At 52.6% G+C, this 18,960-nt stretch overlaps 3 protein-coding genes across 4 annotated transcripts in view; 2 read left to right on the forward strand and 1 right to left on the reverse strand.

The window, feature by feature from the left end:
* CALR (calreticulin) overlaps window positions 1-2,757 on the reverse strand; it is a 4,543-nt gene extending 1,786 nt beyond the window's left edge. Inside the window, exons 1-7 of the mRNA XM_017497775.2 lie at window positions 2,559-2,757; window positions 2,098-2,199; window positions 1,708-1,911; window positions 1,159-1,253; window positions 856-1,065; window positions 656-769; window positions 416-559 (exon numbers count right to left, since the gene is read on the reverse strand). Of these exons, the coding sequence (XP_017353264.1) occupies window positions 416-559; window positions 656-769; window positions 856-1,065; window positions 1,159-1,253; window positions 1,708-1,911; window positions 2,098-2,199; window positions 2,559-2,649 (960 nt within the window). The 5' untranslated portion in view covers window positions 2,650-2,757. The remainder of the gene's footprint in view (window positions 1-415; window positions 560-655; window positions 770-855; window positions 1,066-1,158; window positions 1,254-1,707; window positions 1,912-2,097; window positions 2,200-2,558) is intronic.
* A 4,463-nt stretch (window positions 2,758-7,220) lies between these two features.
* Window positions 7,221-18,216, forward strand: FARSA (phenylalanyl-tRNA synthetase subunit alpha). Of its 2 annotated transcripts, none has more exons than XM_017497776.2 (13): window positions 7,221-7,409; window positions 10,080-10,217; window positions 10,302-10,400; window positions 10,477-10,595; window positions 11,916-12,008; window positions 12,099-12,227; window positions 12,305-12,420; window positions 15,150-15,234; window positions 15,321-15,420; window positions 15,517-15,685; window positions 15,796-15,873; window positions 16,058-16,172; window positions 17,731-18,216. In XM_017497776.2, exons 1-13 carry the CDS (start codon window positions 7,263-7,265, stop codon window positions 17,945-17,947), a joined length of 1,605 nt encoding a protein of 534 aa, XP_017353265.2. In that variant the 5' UTR covers window positions 7,221-7,262; the 3' UTR covers window positions 17,948-18,216. The 2 variants fall into 2 exon arrangements, with proteins under 2 accessions (XP_017353265.2, XP_017353267.2); XM_017497778.2 differs by having other exon boundaries at window positions 7,223-7,409; window positions 17,809-18,216.
* A 563-nt stretch (window positions 18,217-18,779) lies between these two features.
* The window catches only part of SYCE2 (synaptonemal complex central element protein 2), a 23,034-nt gene continuing 22,853 nt past the window's right edge, over window positions 18,780-18,960 (forward strand). The window contains exon 1 of the mRNA XM_017497793.2: window positions 18,780-18,807. Coding sequence (XP_017353282.2) covers window positions 18,780-18,807 — 28 coding nt within the window. The remainder of the gene's footprint in view (window positions 18,808-18,960) is intronic.

The following is an 18,960-nucleotide window of genomic DNA, read 5'->3' on the forward strand; positions in this document are numbered from 1 at the left end:
TTGTGTAGAGATGAGGTCTCACTATGTTGCCGAGCAAGGTTGAGTTGTCAAACTCCTAGCCTGAAGAAATCCTTCTGCCTCAGCCTCCTAAAGTACTGTGATTATAAGGGTGAGCCACTGCGCCCAGCCCCAGCTAACTTTCTGTGTTACCTGACCACCTTCTAGCTTTTTAAGGGTATTTAAAGAAGTTGATTTGCATAAAAGTACTTGGGGAAGTACCTGGTGCACAAAAAGTACAACCTCAAAGGGGCTGCTCTGAGGACTCCATAGGGACAGGCCAGGAAGTACTGTTTAGAGAAGTACCATTTTTGAGTCAGACCTTCCTGGGGTGTGATCCTACCCTGTCCCTTTCCTCCTGGGTGATGGTAAGCACTTGAGGTACCCCAGGGATCCTCCTTTTCCCTCCAAGTCTCACCTGCCAGAGGTCCAGGCCCAGCACACCGAAGTTATCATAGGCATAGATATTGGGATCAGGGGAATACTCGGGATTGTCAATTTCTGGGTGGATCCAAGTGCCCTTGTAATCTGGGTTGTCGATCTGTCGGGGCTTCCACTCGCCCTGCAGAAGGCATAAGGGAGAAAAGAACCAGAGGGTGAGTGAGGTTGGTAGACTCCCCACTATGAGCTCCAGCCCTGCTCACAACCCCAAACTCACCTTGTACTCAGGGTTCTGAATCACTGGGGGTTCCCACTCTCCATCCATCTCTTCATCCCAGTCCTCAGGCTTCTTAGCATCAGGGTCAGGAATATGCTCAGGCTTGTCCCAGTCCTGGGGGGGTAGAAGAGGTCAGAGTTGGCCCAGCTGTCCTACACACCCTCCAGTGTGGAAAGCAGAGCCCCTTCCCAAACACCAACCTCAGGCTTGGAGTCTGTGGGATCATCAATCTTGGCCCGTTCATCCCAGTCTTCTGGTTTTGAAGCAGCAGGATCCTTTATCTTCTTGGGTGGCAGGAAGTCCCAATCGTCCTCCAAGGACCCTGACTCCACCTGGCTGTTGTCGATCTTCACCTCGTAGGTATTGTCCGGTCGCACAATCAGTGTGTACAGGTGTGTAAACTCATCATCCTGAAGAAGGAAGGTGGTGAGTGGGGTCCCCGCCGTCAGGCTGACCTCTAAACCTCCCATGACAGCCATTTGCCACCACACCCCCAGGCACACCTTGCAACGGATGTCCTTGTTGATCAGCACGTTCTTGCCCTTGTAGTTGAAGATGACATGAACCTTCTTGGTGCCAGGGCCACAGATGTCAGGACCTAGGTGGGAAGCAGAGTCAGTTAAGAGTCAGAGACTACCCACCATTTGCAGGCCCTCTCCCCTCTACAAAAGGAAAACCTGGTTCTTAAACTTGGTCTATCAAGGCTGAAAAGAGGGACTCAGACCTTGACGCTGTCCGAACAAACTGTGCTGGAGCCTTAAGTTTAAAGAAAAAAAATCAGCGTTTTAGAACTCAACATCCTCATTTGTAAGATTGGGAAATAACTATATACAATCATACACATTAAATTAACAGCCTAGTTCTGTGATAAGGCAATGAATTGTTGCTAACTGTGACCTATTCTTTTAGCTCCTCTTCCAAAGAAAATCATTATTATTAAATGCTTTCCATCCTCTCAAAAATCACTTTTCTGAGATGTAAGAAACTCAATGGGGTCTGAGTCTCCCTCCAACTAATGGGACAGAGGTCAACACCAAGAAGCAGCCCCTCACCGAACATGATGTTGTATTCTGAGTCTCCATGCATGTCCGTCTGGTCCAAACTACTAGGAAACAGCTTCACATAGCCGCCCCCACAGTCAATGTTCTGCTCATGTTTCACCGTGAACTGCACCACTAGTGTCTGCCCTTTGTTGCTGAAGGGCTCAAAACTGGCCGACAGAGCATAAAAGCGTGCATCCTGGCTTGTCTGCAAACCTGAAACGGGACAGCAGTGAGGTCACCGTTGGGCCGTGACCCCCGAGGACCCAAGACCTAGAGAATACAAACGACTCCCCTTTCCTCCACCTGCTCTCCTCCTAGGAGACTGTCCCGGCTGTGTGCAGACAAAGACTTCTGCCAGGAAGTCCTCCCGGATCTGAGCACCCACTCCTAGACTCTTACCTTTATCTTTCTCCTGGTCACCGTAGAACTTGCCGGAACTGAGGGCGAATTTGCCAAAATCTGACTTGTGTTTGGATTCGATCCAGCGGGAAGTCCACCCATCTAAGTGGGAGGTTAGAGGGGTAGGTCAGCACGGCTGTGCTGATCTCCCCCACCAAACATCTGCCGAGAGCCGCAAGCTGCTGGGGACAGGGAAAGAGATCCCCGACTCTACCCACCCCAACCTCTAGTTTGACACCTCAGGTGCCTTAAGAGATCCTCAGGCGAACCCTAACTCCCGCTGCAGGAGGCCGCTGCGCCCTCCGCGCTCCCCAGGGACGCAGAAGAGGGATCGCCCTCGGCTCTAGGCCCCGGGGGCCACCATGTTGACCCCCAAAGCAATAATTACGGGCAACAACGCAGATCCGGGATGGAGGCCGGCCGTGTCGGCGGGGCGGCCTCGAGGCGAAATCAGGCGTTACCTCCGTCCAGAAACTGCTCCTTGAAGTAGACAGCGGGCTCGGCGGTAGCCAGGCCGAGGAGGCCGAGCAGCAGCGGCACGGATAGCAGCATGGCGGGCCGAGGGGGCGGCGGCGCGCTGGCCCTTTAAGACGACTCCGGGGCAGCTGCTCTGCAGTACGAACGGCCGCCGCCGCCCGCCTTGCATTTTTATACCCATCCGCCTCTCAAACCAACCTGACCCAGCCCTTGGGCCCGCCCCTAGCACTTTATCACTGGTCTCCGCTCACGGTTGTCTTTTTCCATTGGACCTTTATCGGTTCACTAAGTTAGGATGCGCCTCGGAACGCTGGGTTCCCAGATGGCCGATTTCTATTGGCCTCATTGCTGACCAATGAGAGTCGACCACGCGTTGTGGGGGACGCCCACTGGTGGGGTGGGGGCCGCGAGCCCCTGAGGCCAGGTCATGTGACTAGACCTAAACCCAACCCCGCCCTCGCCCGCGTGCGTCTTTCCTCATCTCGGCGTTTAAAGCACCGGCGCGAGCGCAGCTGTCTCCACGCGGGACCGGAACCCTGTCCCAGCTTCTCTCCCTCTCATTCCCTCTACCTGGAGGGGCTGGGCAAGGCTTTTCTAGCCATTCTTATCTTGCATTTGAGAACCAGCACCCTACCGCCGCGCCCCCATCCCCACCCGGGATGGGACAGAGCTCAGGGGTTGGGACCCTGGGGCTTCGCTGCACCCCAGTGCTACAGCCACGCGGGCCAATGGGAAAAATGCCAGCTCTCTCCTCCTCCTGTCCCTAGTGACCTGGCAGCCTATCGGACTGCTGCTGTGTGACCTGGGTCAAGTCACTTAACCTCTCTGAAGTGACAGACGCCCCTGAGCAGCCAGAGGGGACGACCCTGGCCAGACGCTACCCAGCCGAAAGGCTTTTAACGTTTTTAAAGCTGTCCTGGGACAAGAGGGAAGGAAGGCTTAAGGGTGTGACTCCTGGGGTGGGGACAGGGTTATTACCCAGGTTGCAGCAGCCCCTTTACTCTCTTCTCAACCGGTAAATGAAGGGGGTCGCTGTCTTGTGGTCTCCCACAAACGGCCTGGCTTTTGCAATTAAACGGCTGTAGGCTAGAGGGCCGGGGGTTCCGTTTGGAGAGGGAAAAAAGACACAGATGGTAGGGACGATAAGGTGCTAGGGAGATGGGCAGGACCCCCCCTCCACCTCGACCTCGACCGAGTCTAGAGTCTTCTGAAGGTAGAGACACGTGACTGGCAACAGCACCGTGCCCCCACGCTGCAGAAAGGAGGAAGGAGAGCTGGGGGTTTTCCAAAGTTTGGCAAATAAAGCCCTGGACCTGGGAACCCGGGAGTGGACTGTGGAAGGAGGGAATGAAGGGGATCCAGGAAAGAGGGTGGGGAGGGGGTGCTTCCTAGCTAAAGGTAGTGACTCAGAAAAGGGAGAAAGGAAAAAATTTTAAAAAAAGGAAAACAAAGTGGGGGGGGGGAATAACCTGGCAAGTGTTTTTGGTTAAAAAAAGAAAAAGAAATGGTGGCCAGGCACAGTGGCTGAAAGCCTGTAAAGCCAGCACTTGGGGAGGCCAAGGAGGGCAGATCACCTGAGGTCTGGAGTTTGAGACCAGCCTGATCAACATGGCAAAACCTCATCTCTACTAAAAATACAAAAATTAGCCAGGCGTGGTGGCGCATGCCTGTAATCCCAGCTACTCAGGAGGCTGAGGCAGGAGAATCGCTTGAACCTGGTGGCAGAGGTTGCAGTGAGCCAAGATTGCACCACTCCACTCCAGCCCACCAGTCCAAGTGATAGAGTGAGACTTCGTTTCAAAAAAAGAAAAAAAAAAAAAAAAGCGGCAGGGAGAATGAACTGGGGAAGTTGGGATTCTACCCCTTCCTCTAGGTAGAATTCAGTATTGCCTAGTCTGGCCCCCCTCATGAGAATGCCAGGGACCATCCCAGGCCTCCTGCTGAGCCTTCCTTCTGTTCTTGCATCAGGCACCTGTGGGCTTTGCGCTTCCTACCTGAGGTTAGACACTACCTGATTTGTTCCCTTTGCATCCTCCAGTGTCACCTGCAGCACCTGGCACAGAACAGGCTTAAAAACTACTTGCTGCATAACAGAAAAGAGGAAGGAAGGACTCCTGTGGAAATTAACTAAAACCAGGCCGAGCACAATGGCTCACACCTGTAATCCCAACACTTTGGTAGGCCAATATGGGAGGATTGCTTGAGGCCAGGAGTTCAAGACCAGCCTGGGTAATACAGCAGGATGCCGTCTTTACAAAAAAAAATTTTTTAAGACCCAGGCATGGTGGCGCCAGCCTGTGGTCACAGCTACTTAGAGGCTGAGGCAGGAGGATCAGGATCACTTGAGCCCAGGAGGTTGAGGCTGCAGTGAGATGTGTTCCTACCACTACACACTCTAGCCTGGGTGACAGAGCAAGACTGTCTCAAAAATAAAAAAAATAAGCTGAGCTGTAATCCTAGCACCTTGGATGCTAGGTTCACACCTGTAATCCTAGCAGAGGTAGGCAGATTGTTCAAGCCCAGTAGTTCAAGACCAGCCTGGGCAACGTGGTGAAACCTTGTTCTTATCAAATACATACATACATATATACATATACATATACACACATGTTGGGCAAGGCCAGGCGCAGCGGCTCATGCCTGTAATCCCAGTACTTTGGGAGGCCAAGGTGGGTAGATCATGAGGTCAGGAGTTCGTCACCAGCCTGGCCAACATGGTGAAACCCCGTCACTCCTAAAGATACAAAAAATTACCCAGGCACAAGCCACTTCACCCAGCCAGCAGATCTAGGATTCTAATCTACCTGTGCTGACATAGTCACCACTGCCTACATGTGACTCCTGACCATTTAAAATGTGGTTGGTCTGAACTGAGAGGTGCTGTAAGTGTAAAATGCACATCAGATTTTGAAGATTTAGTATGAAAAAAATAAAAATATTTTATTAGTAAACCTTTTTTTTTTTTTTTTTTGGTAAGAGTCAGGGTCTGGCTGGCTGCGTGAGGTGGGTCACACCTGTAAAGCCAGCACTTTGGGAGATGGAGGCAGGAGAATAACTTGAGCCTAGGAGTTTGAGACCAGCCTGGGCAACATGGTGAAAACCCATCTTTACAAACAACAACAAACAAACAAACACAAAGATTAGCTGGGTGTGGTGGCTTACACCAGTAATTCCATCTACTCGGGAGCCCAAGGTTGGAGGATCGCTAGAGCCTGGGAAGTCAAGGCTACAGTAAGCAGTAATTGCACCACTGCACTCTAGCATGGGTGACAGAGCAAGACCCTGTTTCAAAAAAGAAACATGTTTTGCACTATGTGTGTATGTATACATATATATATATATATATTTTTTTTTTTTTTTTTTTTTTTTTTTTTTTTTTTTTTTTTTTTTTTTTTTTCTTTTGAGACAGAGTCTCACTCTGTCGCCAGGCTGGAGTGCAATGGCAAAATCTCGGCTCACTCCAACCTCCTCCTCTGCCTCCTGGGTTCAAGTGACTCTCCTGCCTCAGCCTCCGGAGTAGCTGGGACTACAGGCATGCGCCACCACGCCCGGCTAATTTTTGTATTTTTAGTAGAGATGGGGTTTCACCAATTTGGCCCGGCTGATTTCAAACACCTGACCTCATGATCCACCTACCTCAGCCTCCCAAAGTGCTGGGATCACAGGCATGAGCCACCGCGCCTGGCCTTTTTTTTTTTGAGATGCAGTTTTGCTGTGTCCCCTAGGCTGGAGTGCCGTGGCTTGCTCTCGGCTCACTGCAATCTCCACCTCCCAAGTTCGAGCGAATTCTTTTGCCTCAGCCTCCTGGGTAGCTAAGATTATAGGCGCATGCCACCATGCCCAGCTAATTTTTGTATTTTTGGTAGAGATGGGGGTTTCATGATGTTGGTCAGGCTGGTCTCAAACTTCTGCCCACCTCGGCCTCCCAAAGTGCTGGCATTACAGGCATGAGCCAACATGCCCAGTTGGAAGGTTTATACTTTATAACTTCATTTCCACCAACTCTCTGCAGAACCTTGGGCAAGTCATACCACCCTCTGGGCCTCAGTTTTCTCACCTGTGTAATGGGGTTATATCAGTATCTACACCATAAAGTTTTGGAGAGAAAATGAAATAATGCCCAGATTTGAAATTAGTACTTAGCCCATAACTAAATACTACCACACGGGAGCTAGTCCATACAGGTTAGCTGCCACCTTGACTTACTAGGTGAATCCCTTTCCCCTCTATCAAAATGGATGATGGTCCCTACCCAGCCTACTTTTGAAATTTTAAAACTAGCTGACATCGCCAAAATGACCATCTCTGGAGCCCACCACCCACCGCCTCTCCGAGGGCAAGAGAGAATACCAGAAGGGCAGAAGGTTCTGTACCCAGAGAGGGTGAAGTCCAAGGTCACACAGCCCGCTCGAAGTGAGGCTAAATAAAACCCAAACAGGGCGGTGCTTCTGACCTTGAGATAATAAATTTTACCTCTCTGGTCAACCAGACACCACTGATGGAGCAAGGGCCGAGGTGGGAACCAAGTCCCGAGCACCTTTTGAGTGCTCAGGTGCCACTCTCAAGATGACGACACATTAGGTCCTGCTCTGCGGTTAGACACATTCAAGATGGCGGTGCACGCTCCGGGTTCCGGTTCCGGTGGCTCAGGCCCCGGCCGGGACACGCTGAATACACTGGAAGCAGCCATGGCGGATGGTCCAGTGGCGGAACTGCTGCTCCGGCGGCTGGAGGCGTCCGATGGTGGCCTGGACAGTGCGGAGCTAGCGGCCGAGCTGGGCGTGGAGCATCAGGCGGTGGTGGGCGCCGTGAAGAGCCTTCAGGCGCTGGGCGAGGTGAGCTGAGTTGCCTTGCCCTTGCACCTACAGCCCCCTTGCCACGAGGGCCCTACGTCCAGGCCAAACTCCCTCAGGCCTAGTTGGGGATAGCTGTCTACGTGTCCACCCCGGGACGAGTGAGGGCCCAGACGCACGCATGCAATAAACGTTTATTAGCCTCAGCGTGGGTAGGAGGTACGATGATGGACAGAGAAGACGCAATTGCTGCCCTCACGCAGGTTGCAACCTAATAGGAAGGTGCTTCAGTAACCAGAGTGATGGAGGGGAACACAGGGGAACCAGCGATGACAGCTGACTCAGCATTGGGGGTCAGGGAAAGCGGACTGGTGCGGGTGACAGCTGAGTCGTGTCTCTACACTGGCAGAAAGTGATAACGATTTAGAGATCAGTGGCTGGGAGTTTGGGAGGCGGCGAGGGAGACCAGAACAGCTGTAATTGCAAGGCCTCTTAGGTCTGTACCTCATGGGGGAACTGAGGAGCCATAGCAGGAGCCAAAGCCGGTCAGATGAGTGTGCTAACTGCATCACCTTTGGGGAGAATTGGCAGGGACAGGACTAGAGGTGAAGGGATGAAAGCAGAGGCTGGTACTTGCCCAAGCTGGAGGGCATGATGTCTGGCTCTGGGAAGGCAGCTTGGGGGAGGTGGGAAGGCCTGGGATTCAGGACAAGGCAAGGGGAGCACAGATGAAGTCCCACCTTCTGACTTGGGCAAGTGGACAGTGACAGAGTCACAGGAGGAGGATGCTGGGGGGCCCATGGGCCACCCAGGAGACTAGATCCACGAAGCCAGGATCTGGGCCATTTATCCACAAAGCCCATGTTCTGTGCCCCACTGTAGTCTCAGCTTGTTTGTCCAATCCCTTCCATAATCCTAGGCTGTTGACCATGTTATTCCCATTTTGCAGATGTGACAGCTGATGGTCAGTAACATAATCAGTGTGAATAGAAGGGGCTGATGAGCCCAGATTTGAAATTAGGCACTCAGGCTGCAGAGCCCATAGTCCTCAATGCAGAGGAGAGATAGCAGCTATGTTGTGTGGGGGTGACAGTGCCTTTATCAATATGATTTGACATTTGTATATGTCACAGAGGGTTAAATAATGTAAGAGATGAGCTTCAATCTAATGACAGTAATAGCCATAATAATTATAGTAGTTAGAATTTATGCCAAATTTATCACATGGTAGGCACTATATATTCTTTCTGAGTATTGATTTACCTACTCCTTGAAATCATCTGAGGTAGAACCCATCACACCTTTCTTTTATGGATGAGAAGAGTCACTCAGAAGTTAAGCAACTTTCCTGAGGTCACAAAGTAAGTGAAGGGCAGAGCTGGGATTAAAACGAAGTGAGAGCTAGGCCCTATACACCCTACTTATCCTTGTTGTCCTTGTCCACATGGCTCTGGACCTGGAACCTCAGTTTTTGTTTGTAATGTGGACCTCCGGAGCCCTTCTCTGACATTCTGGGGACTGACATGTGAACATTTTTTGTCTTGTTTTTTGAGATGGAGTCTCACACTGTTGCCTGGGCTGGAATGCAATGGCATGATCTCGGCTCCCTGCAACCTCTGCCTCCCCAGTTCAAGCAATTCTCCTGACTCAGCCTTTCCAGTAGCTGGGATTACAGGTGCCCACCACCATGCCTGGCTAATTTTTTGTATTTTTTAGTAGAGATGGGGTTTCACCATGTTGGTCAGGCTGGTCTCAAACGCCTGACTTGTGATCTGCCCGCCTTCGCTTCCCAAAGTGCTGGAATTATAGGCATGAGCCACTGCACCCGGTGACATGTGAACATTTAAACATGGAGACAGGCTGGGGATGGTGGCTCATGCCCGTAATGCCAGCACTTTGGGAGGCTGAGGCAGGAAAATCACTTGAGGCCAGGAGTTTGAGACCAGCCTGGACAATATAACAACACCCCATCTTTTTTTCTTTTTTTGGAGATGGAGTCTCGCTCTGTTACCCAGGCTGGAGTGCAATGGCGCGATCTCTGCTCACTGCAACCTGTGTCTCCCAGGTTCAAGCCATCCTCCTGCCTCAGCCTCCCTAGTAGTTGGGATTACAGGCGCATGCCACCACGCCTGGCTAATTTTGTATTTTCAGTAGAGAGTGGGCTTCACCATGTTGGCCAGGCTGGTCTCAAACTCCTGACCTCAGGTGATCCACCTGCCTTGGCCTCCCAAAGTGCTGGGATTATAGGTGTGAGCCACTGCCACCAGCCCACTCTGTCTTTAAAAAGTAATTTAAAAATTAGCCAGGTGTGGTGGCAAGTGCTTGTAGTCCCAGCTACTCGGGAGACTGAGGCAGAAGGATTGCTTGAGCCCAGAAAGTCGAGTCTGCAGTGAGCTGTGATCACACCACTGCACTCCAGACTAGCGACATGGTGAGGCCCCCTCTCAAAGAAAACCAAAACAAAAAAAGGTGGAGACAAATCACTTCACCTAATTTTTCACATTAAAATCAGTCATGGGTTGAAAACTGACAGTAAGAATTTGTCCTCTGCCAGGTAAAATCCTTAGTGGTCTACTTTATCCTGGGAGTTGTATAGCTGGGATGGGAAGCCAGCTTCAAGGGCTGTGCTTTGAACTTGGGACCCAGTGTTGCAGAGAGGGGGTGCTGGGATCTGAGCCTCACTCCTGCCCGGACCCCCTCATTTCCCTGCAGGTCATCGAGGCTGAACTTCGCTCCACCAAGCGCTGGGAGCTTACTTCGGAAGGCGAGGAGATTGCCCGGGAGGGCAGCCATGAGGCCCGTGTGTTTCGAAGCATCCCCCCCGAGGGCCTGGCCCAGAGCGAGCTTATGGTAGGATCTGCGGGGTGAATGGGGAGTGGGTGATGGGGTGAAAGCGGCCCTTGTGCCCCACTCACTGCAGCCTCTCTTTTCCAGCGACTGCCCAGTGGCAAAGTGGGGTTCAGCAAGGCCATGTCCAACAAGTGGATCCGGGTGGACAAGAGCACGGCCGACGGGCCCCGGGTGTTCCGAGTGGTGAGTTCCTACCAGCTGGCCAGTGGGCATATGGAGGGGCACATGGGCCCCTGGCTCACACCCCTCATCCCGGCAGGTGGACAGCATGGAGGATGAGGTGCAGCGGCGGCTCCAGATGGTCCAGCGGGGACAGGCTGAGAAGCTGGGGGAAAAGGAGAGGAGCGAGCTGAGGAAGAGGAAGCTGCTGGCTGAAGTGTGAGTGGGTGCCCCTACACCACCTGTGTGGCATGGTGGAGGCACAGTAGGAGGGAGACACCCGGCCCACTCCAGACACAGGTGCGGCCAGTTTCCTCCCAGCCCACTTAATGCCATAGTTGTCGAGCCCACGAACCTCGGGGTCTTTCCCCATGAGGACCCTTCTGCTGGGAATTGTTTTCTCGCTGAGCTTCAAGGCAGGCTCCTCACCAAGTCTCACTCCTGTGTCACCTTAAAGAGGCCACCCTGACACCCCTACTCCCCCTTTAGCTCCATGAAGCCCGCCACTCCTAGTCGTCATTCTCTGGTGCTTGTTCATTTCTTTCACCGTCCTTAGCATGATCTGAAGTTTAATGAACGCACACCAGACAGGCTTCTGGAACCTGGACTGGCTGGGGGCTGTCCTCTCACAGGACAGATGTCCCCTCTGAGCAGACACAAAGTGGCAGAGAGAACAGACGAGGGCTGGGATGCCTAATTGAAGTCCAGGCTCTGCCACTTAACTAGTTGTGTGACCTGGCATTTGCTGGTCTCAGTTTCCTTATCTATAAAACAGCCTGGGCCAAGTGTGGTGGCTCACATGTATAATCCCAGTTACTCAGGAGGCTGAAGTGTTAGGATCACTTGAATCCAGGAACTCAAGGCCAGCCTGGGCAACATAGACCCCATCTCAAAAAAACAAAAAGGGGCCAGGCACAATGGCCCATGCCTGTAATCCCAGCACTTTGGGAGGCCGAGGCCGGTGAATCGCCTGCAGTCAGGAGTTTGAGATCAGCCTGGCCAACATGATGAAACCCCGTCTCTATTAAAATTACAAAAATTAGCTAGGCGTGGTGGTGAGTGCCTGTAATTCCAGCTACTGGGGAGGCTGAGGCAGGAGAATTGCTTGAACCTGGGAGGTGGAGGTTGCAGTGAGCTGAGACTGCACCATTGCACTCCAGCCTGGGTAACAAGAGTGAAACTCCTCAAAAAAATATAAAAACAAAAAACTGTGCTCTTTCAGGAGCTTGTGGGGAGACTTTAGCAGAACAGAGCGTGGCACAGAATAAATCTGGTAGACTTTCCCTACTACCATCACTCAGTCGTGTACTTACCACCTGGCATACATTAGGTTCTCAATTAGTGTTGAATGAATAAGTGAGTGAATACAAGGAGATAGAACATGGCCACATAGGAGGATTTCAGGTAGTGATAAATGTCAGGATGGAAATAAAGCAGAGTGACTTGGTAGGTGGCATGGGGATCCTCATCAGATGGGAGATCAAGGAAAACCTCTAGGAGGAGGTGGCAGTGGCATCCCCTTGCTTTCCCCGGCCGCAGGACCCTGAAGACCTACTGGGTGAGCAAAGGCAGTGCCTTTAGTACCAGCATCTCCAAGCAGGAGACCGAGCTGAGCCCAGAGATGATCTCCAGGTAGGGGGCAACCCCAGGTAAGGGAAGGTGGGAGTTGGGGCAGGGGGCGGGGGCGGGCAGCCCTTACCAGGCCCTTGGATTTTCCCCCAGTGGCTCCTGGCGGGACCGGCCCTTCAAGCCCTACAACTTCTTGGCCCAAGGCGTCCTCCCTGACAGCGGCCACCTTCACCCCCTGCTCAAGGTCCGCTCCCAGTTCCGACAGATCTTCCTGGAGATGGGGTGAGCATGGGGCCAGGGGCGGGGCCTGCTGCCGCCGCTGGGCACAAACAGGGCAGTCAGGCCGAGTCTCCCACCAGGTTCACCGAGATGCCAACCGATAACTTCATTGAGAGCTCCTTCTGGAACTTTGATGCACTCTTCCAGCCCCAGCAGCACCCAGCCCGTGACCAGCACGACACCTTCTTCCTTCGAGGTGGGTCAGCCCCTAGGGCCTCCCTGAGACATGAAAGATGCCAGGCCAGGGCAGAGCCTTTACAGGATGGGCATTCCATTTTATCAAATTAGGTCTAGAACTGGGCATGGTGATGTGCACCTATAGTCCGGGCTACTTGGGAGGCCAAGGCAAGAGGATTGTTTGAGCCCAGGAGTTCAAATCCAGCTCAGGCAACATAGGGAAGAGTCTACCTCTAAAAAAATATATATATAAGTTATAGTCCATCCTTGTGGCCAAGAAGGCCCAAGGGAGCTGATGTGTCAAGCTCTGTTCTCATTCCCCGACCTCCAGTCGTTTTTGAGACAGGGTCTAACTCTGTCATCTAAGCTGGAGTGCAGTGGCATGATCTTGGCTCACTGCAACCTCCACTTCCCGGGTTCAAGCAAATTCTCCTGCCTCACCCTCCCGAGTAGCTGGGTTTACAGGCACCTGCCACCATGCCTGGCTAATTTTTTTCTTGCATTTTTAGTAGAGACAGGGTTTCTCCATATTGGTCAGACTGGTCTTGAACTCCTGACTGTGATCCGCCCACCTCGGCCTCCCAAACTGCCAGGATTACAGGCATGAGCCCCCACATCATGCCTGATCCCCTAGTCGTCTTTGGGCATGCCAGGCTGTGCCCACCTCAGGGCCCTTGCTTATGTTCTGTCTTTCGCTGAGACCTGTTTTCTCCTAGATCTTCGACGGAGGCTGCAGCATCAAACCTTTACTCAAGGGTCACCAGAGACAGGCCAGCCTGACACTCCCAGCCCCCCACCCCCAGTTCTGCAGAAGCCCTTCATCCCTAGTGTTCATTCTTTTTTGGAGACGGAGTTTCGCACTTGTTACCCAGGCTGGAGTGCAATGGCGCGATCTCGGCTCACCGCAACCTCCGCCTCCTGGGTTCAAGCAATTCTCCTGCCTCAGCCTCCTGAGTAGCTGGGATTACAGGCACACACCACCATGCCCAGCTAATTTTTTGTATTTTTAGTAGAGACGGGGTTTCACCATATTGACCAGGATGGTCTCAATCTCTTGACCTCGTGATCCACCCGCCTCGGCCTCCCAAAGGTGTTCATTCTTTTGTCTCATTTCTTTCTTTCTTTTTCTTGTGAGACAGAGTTTTGCTCTTGTTCCCCAGGCTGGAGTGCAAAGACGCCATCTCGGCTCACCGCAAGCTCCGCCTCCCAGGTTCAAGCAATTCTCTTGCCTCAGCCTCGCCTCCTGAGTAGCTGGGATTAGAAGTGTGTGTCACCACACCTGGCTGATTTTGTATTTTTAGTAGAGATGAGGTTTCTCCATGTTGGCCAGGAAGGTCTTAATCTCCTGACCTTGTGATCCGCCCGCCTCAGCCTCCCAAAGTGTTGGGATTACAGGCATGAGCCACCGTGCCTGGCCCCATCTTTTTCTTTTATTGCCCTTAGCACTATCTGAAATGGAATGACTTTCCACAGTGGGTGGCCTTCCTGACCGAGAGGGCAGTTGAGGTCACTAGGTGCCTGCCATCTGGCCAGGAGGAGCAACATCATTCTCGTCATCACTGTCATAGCACCCAAAACTTACTAAGCAGTTGTCACATGCTAGCTACTGTTGTAATCTTTCTGCCAACTACTGGAAGCATACTGGTACCCCTTTTTACAAAGAAGGAAACTTGCCCAGGCTCAGAGGGTATAATCCTACTGTTTGGGAGGCCAAGGCAGGAGGATCACTTGAGGCCGGAAGTTCGAGCAACATAGAAAGATCGCATCTGTACAAAAAAAAAAATTAGCTGGGCATGGTGGTGCACACCTATAGTTCCAGCTACTCAGGAAGCTGAGGTAAAGGATTGCATGAGCCTGGGAGTTCGAGGCTACAGTGAGCTATGATTGTATCATTGTACTGCAGCCCAAGCAACAGAGCAAGACTCTGTCCCTTTAAAAAAAAAAAAGGCCAGATGCTGTGGCTCATGCCTGTAATACCAGGACTTTGGGAGGCTGAGGCAGGCAGATGACCTGAGGCTGGGAGTTAGAGACCAGCCTGACCAACAGGGAGAAACCCTGTTTCTACTAAAAATACAAAATTAGCCAGGCATGGTGGCGCATGCCTGTAATCCCAGCTACTTGGGAGACTGAGGCAGGAGAATCACTTGAACCCGAGAGGCGAGGATTGCGGTAAGCCAAAATTGCGCCATTGCACCCCAGCCTGGGCAACAAGAGCGAAATTCTGTCTCAGGAAAAAAAAAAAAAAAAAAAAGGCCAGGTATGGTGACTCGCACCTGTAATCCCAACACTCTGGGAAGCCGAGGTGGGTGGATCACCTGAGGTCAGGAGTTCGAGGCCAGCCTGACCAACATGGCAAAACCCCATCTCAACTAAAAATACAAAAATTATCCGGGTGTGGTGGCAGCCACCTGTAATCCCAGCTACTCGGGAGGCTGAGTTAGGAAGACTGCTTGAACCTGGGAGGTAGAGGTTGCAGCAAGCCAAGATTGAGCCGCACTCCAGCCTGGGTGACTGAGCAAGACTCTGTCTCAAAACACACACACACACACACTCTCTCTCTCTCTCTCACACACACACGCACACACACACACACACACGAGAAAACTGAGGCATGAGAATTGCTAGAGGTTGTAGTGAGCCCGGATTGCACCACTGCACTCCAGCCTCGACAACAGAGCGAGACCCTGTCTGAAAAACAACAAAAAAAAGAGAGAAATGCTCATTGACCTGATGCTCTGCCCCCCCCAGATCCAGCTGAGGCCCTGCAGCTCCCAATGGACTACGTCCAGCGGGTCAAGCGGACCCACTCTCAGGGCGGCTACGGCTCACAGGGGTGAGGCAGGACTCACCTGGTGTGGAGGGGAAGGAGGATGGGGACCCCTAGGCTATTGCATGGACTTCCCACCTTCCCTTCTGAAGGTACAAGTATAACTGGAAGCTGGACGAGGCCCGGAAAAACCTACTGCGCACCCATACCACATCAGCCAGTGCCCGTGTGCTCTACCGCCTTGCTCAGAAGGTACGGTTGGCCCAGGTGGGGGGCAGAGTGGGGAGAGGGTTCTTTCAAAGGGACCTTCTGACCCATGCCCGAGCCTGGCTCAACTGTCACCCCTAGAAACCCTTCACGCCAGCCAAGTACTTCTCCATTGACCGAGTATTCCGGAACGAGACCCTGGATGCCACACACCTGGCTGAGTTCCACCAGATCGAGGGCGTGGTGGCAGATCACGGCCTCACCCTAGGCCACCTCATGGGCGTTCTTCGGGAGTTCTTCACCAAGCTGGGTGAGCAGGTGGGCAGGGGTGGGCGGTGGTGGTGCGGCAGCGGGCGGGCGTGTTGGTCACCAGCATTACCCTCCAATCCCCTGCTCGCCTGCCCGCCCCGCTCCCTGCAGGTATCACCCAGCTCCGCTTCAAGCCAGCCTACAACCCATACACGGAGCCCAGCATGGAGGTGTTCAGCTACCACCCAGGTCAGGGTGGGCCCTGGTACTGACATGGGGAGGGAGCTCTCAGGCTACCGTGGTTCAGCCCAGGTCCCCCCACTGCCAAGCCTATAACCCACCTTCCAAGCTCACCACCAGACCCAGAACCTGTACCAGCAGTGCCCAGAAACTCACATGCACTGGCCCTGTCTTCCCTATCCCACCCCTGCAGGCCTGAAGAAGTGGGTGGAGGTTGGAAACTCAGGGGTGTTCCGTCCGGAAATGCTGCTGCCCATGGGGCTTCCCGAGAATGTGTCAGTCATTGCCTGGGGCCTCTCCCTGGAGCGGTAAGTGCCCAGGCGGAAACTCAGGGTGTCCAGCTGCCTCTGACCACTCTCTAGGCATACAGATCTGCATGGTTTCAGCACTACCCATTCATTCATTCAGTGTACAAAACGTTTTTTTTTTTTTTTTCTTTTTGAGACAGAGTCTTGCTGTGTCACCCAGGTTCGTGCCAGTGGCACGAACTCGATTCACTGCAGCCTCTGCCTCCTGGGTTCAAGCAATTCTCCTGCTTCAACCTCCCAAGTAGCAGGGCTTACAGGCGCCCACCACCCCGCCCAGCTAATTTTTGTATTTTTAGTAGAGACAGCGTTTCACTGTGTTGGCCAGGCTGATCTCAAACTCCTGACCTCATGATCTGCCCACCTTGGCCTCCCAAAGTGCTGGGATTACAGGTGTGAGCCACTGTGCCCGGCCACAAAACTTTCACAGTAAGCACAAACTGAATGTGCTGTGAACATGACAGGTCACATCACTGCCTGTGTGAATCGGGGGTCCCAGTGGAGTGAGAATGGTAACTAGCGAGACCAGTAAGTACATCAGGCCAGGCATGGTAGTTCACACCTGTCGTCCCAGTGCTGTGGGAGGCCAAGGCAGGAGGATCGCCTGAGCCAGGAGTTTAAGATCAGCCTGGGTAATAGAGCAAGTCTCTGTCTCTACAAAAAATAAAAACAGGCCAGGCATGGTGGCACATGCCTGTAATCCCAGCACTTTCGGTGGCCATGGCAGGTGCATCACCTGAGATCAGGAGTTTGAGACCAGCCTGGCCAACATGGTGAAACCCTGTCTCTACCAAAAGTACAAAAATTAGCCAGGTGCAGTGGCAGGTGCCTGTAATCCCAGCAACTTTGGAGGCTGAGGCAGAATTGCTTGAACCCAGGACCACTGCACTCCAGCCTGGGCAACAGAGCAAGACTGTGTCTCAAAAAAAAAAAGACCAAGCACAGTAGCTCATGACTGTATTTCTAGCACTTTGGGAGGCCGAGGTGGGCAGATCACCTGATGTCAGGAGTTTGAGACCAGCTTGCCCAACATGGCAAAATCCCATCTCTACTAATAATACAAAAAAATAGCTGGGCATGGTGGTAGGTGCCTGTAATCCCAGCTACTCAGGAGACTGAGCCAGGAGAATTGCTTGAATCAGGAGGCGGAGGTTGCGGTGAGCCAAGATTGGGCCACTGCACTCCAGCCTGGTGACAGAGTGAGACTCCGTCTCAAAACAAAAAACAAACGCACTCAACAAAGACAAAAATCTGTACTGGGACAGTAAGTGATAATATGGAGGTCTAGGGCAACTACTTGGTCAGGGAAGGTGTCAGGGAAGAAGTGCCATCATAGCAAAACCTGGAGGTGGATGAAGGGGTGAAACGTGAGCATATCTGGGGAAGGGTGTTCCAGGTAGCAGTCACAGCCAGTACAAAGGCCCCAAGGTGGGCATGTGCCTTGTGTATTGGGAGAGGGAGGAGGCCAGTGTGGCTGAAGGTGGAGAGTGAGAGGAGGTGATAGGGCAGACGGCACAGGGCCCTGTGGGTCATGGAGAGAACTTGAGCTTTTCCTCTGAAGAAGATGGGAGCCATGGAAAACTAAGCAGAAGAGCACATGTGCTGACCTCATGGTAAACTCTCTTCCCTCCCCCATAAGCCCAACGATGATCAAATATTGCATCAACAACATCCGGGAGCTGGTGGGCCACAAGGTGAACCTGCAGATGGTGTACAACAGTCCCCTATGCCGCCTGGATGCCAAGCCGAGGCCCCCTCCCACACAGGAGGCTGCGTGACATGAACCACTCCAGGACACCTCGCCCTCCCTGAGTCCCTGCTGCCCCACTCCTTTGCATCCCTGGGCCAGTGACCTTGTATTTATGAGGCCTCTGTGAGGCCAGCCCCACCTTCCTCTTTCCCACCCATCCCAGGGCCAGATCCCAGGGACAAGAGGACAGAGTAGCAGGTTCCTTCTGTTGTCCTGTATGGTGTGTCCACTGTGAGGGTGGGCCCTGGGGAGACCTGTGGGCCACCTACTGTCTAATAAAGTGGGCAGTTGCCCCCATCTGGTGTCTTGGGGTGAGGGGTCTTGTTGGGTCCCCCTAGCTCAGTGTGCCACTTGATGGTCAAAACTCTGGGTACTGGGCTGGGCGCAGTGACTTTTGCTTCGAATCACAGAGCTGTGGGAGGCTGAGGTGGGTGGATCACTTGAGGTCAGGAGTTCCAAGACCAGCCTGGCCGACATGGTGAAACGTTCTGGCTCTACTAAAAATACAAATGTTAGCCACGCATGGTAGTGGGCACCTGCAGTCCGAGCTACTTGGGAGGCTGAGGTGGGAGAATCGCTTGAACCCAGAGGCAGAGGTTACAGGGAGCTGAGATCACGCCATTGCACACCGGCCTGGGCCACAGAGTATGACCTGTCTCAAACAAAACTTAGCTCAGCATGGTGGCTCATGTAATTCTAAGTACTCCAGAGACTGAAGTGGATCACTTGCGCCTGGGAGGTTGAGGCTGCAATGAATGGTGATCACACCACTGCATTCCAGCCTGGGCAACAGTGAGACCCTGTCATTAAATACATACTTATGTGTCTAAATAAACACAAGTACCCTGGAATCTGTTACCATGTCTATCAAACCTGAACCTTGGCTGTGTAGGGATGAAGAGCAAGCTTCCTTATTGCCCTCTGAAGTTTCACTGAAAATCACTGACAAAAGGCAGATTAATAAAGACAAAAGATATACAAATTTATTTGATCATAGTATCACCTGACAAGCGTTCAGAATCAAGACCCAGAGATATAAGG

The sequence above is a fragment of the Cebus imitator genome, unplaced genomic scaffold (assembly GCF_001604975.1).
Source record: "Cebus imitator isolate Cc_AM_T3 unplaced genomic scaffold, Cebus_imitator-1.0 Scaffold234, whole genome shotgun sequence".
Taxonomy (NCBI): Eukaryota; Metazoa; Chordata; class Mammalia; order Primates; family Cebidae; genus Cebus; species Cebus imitator.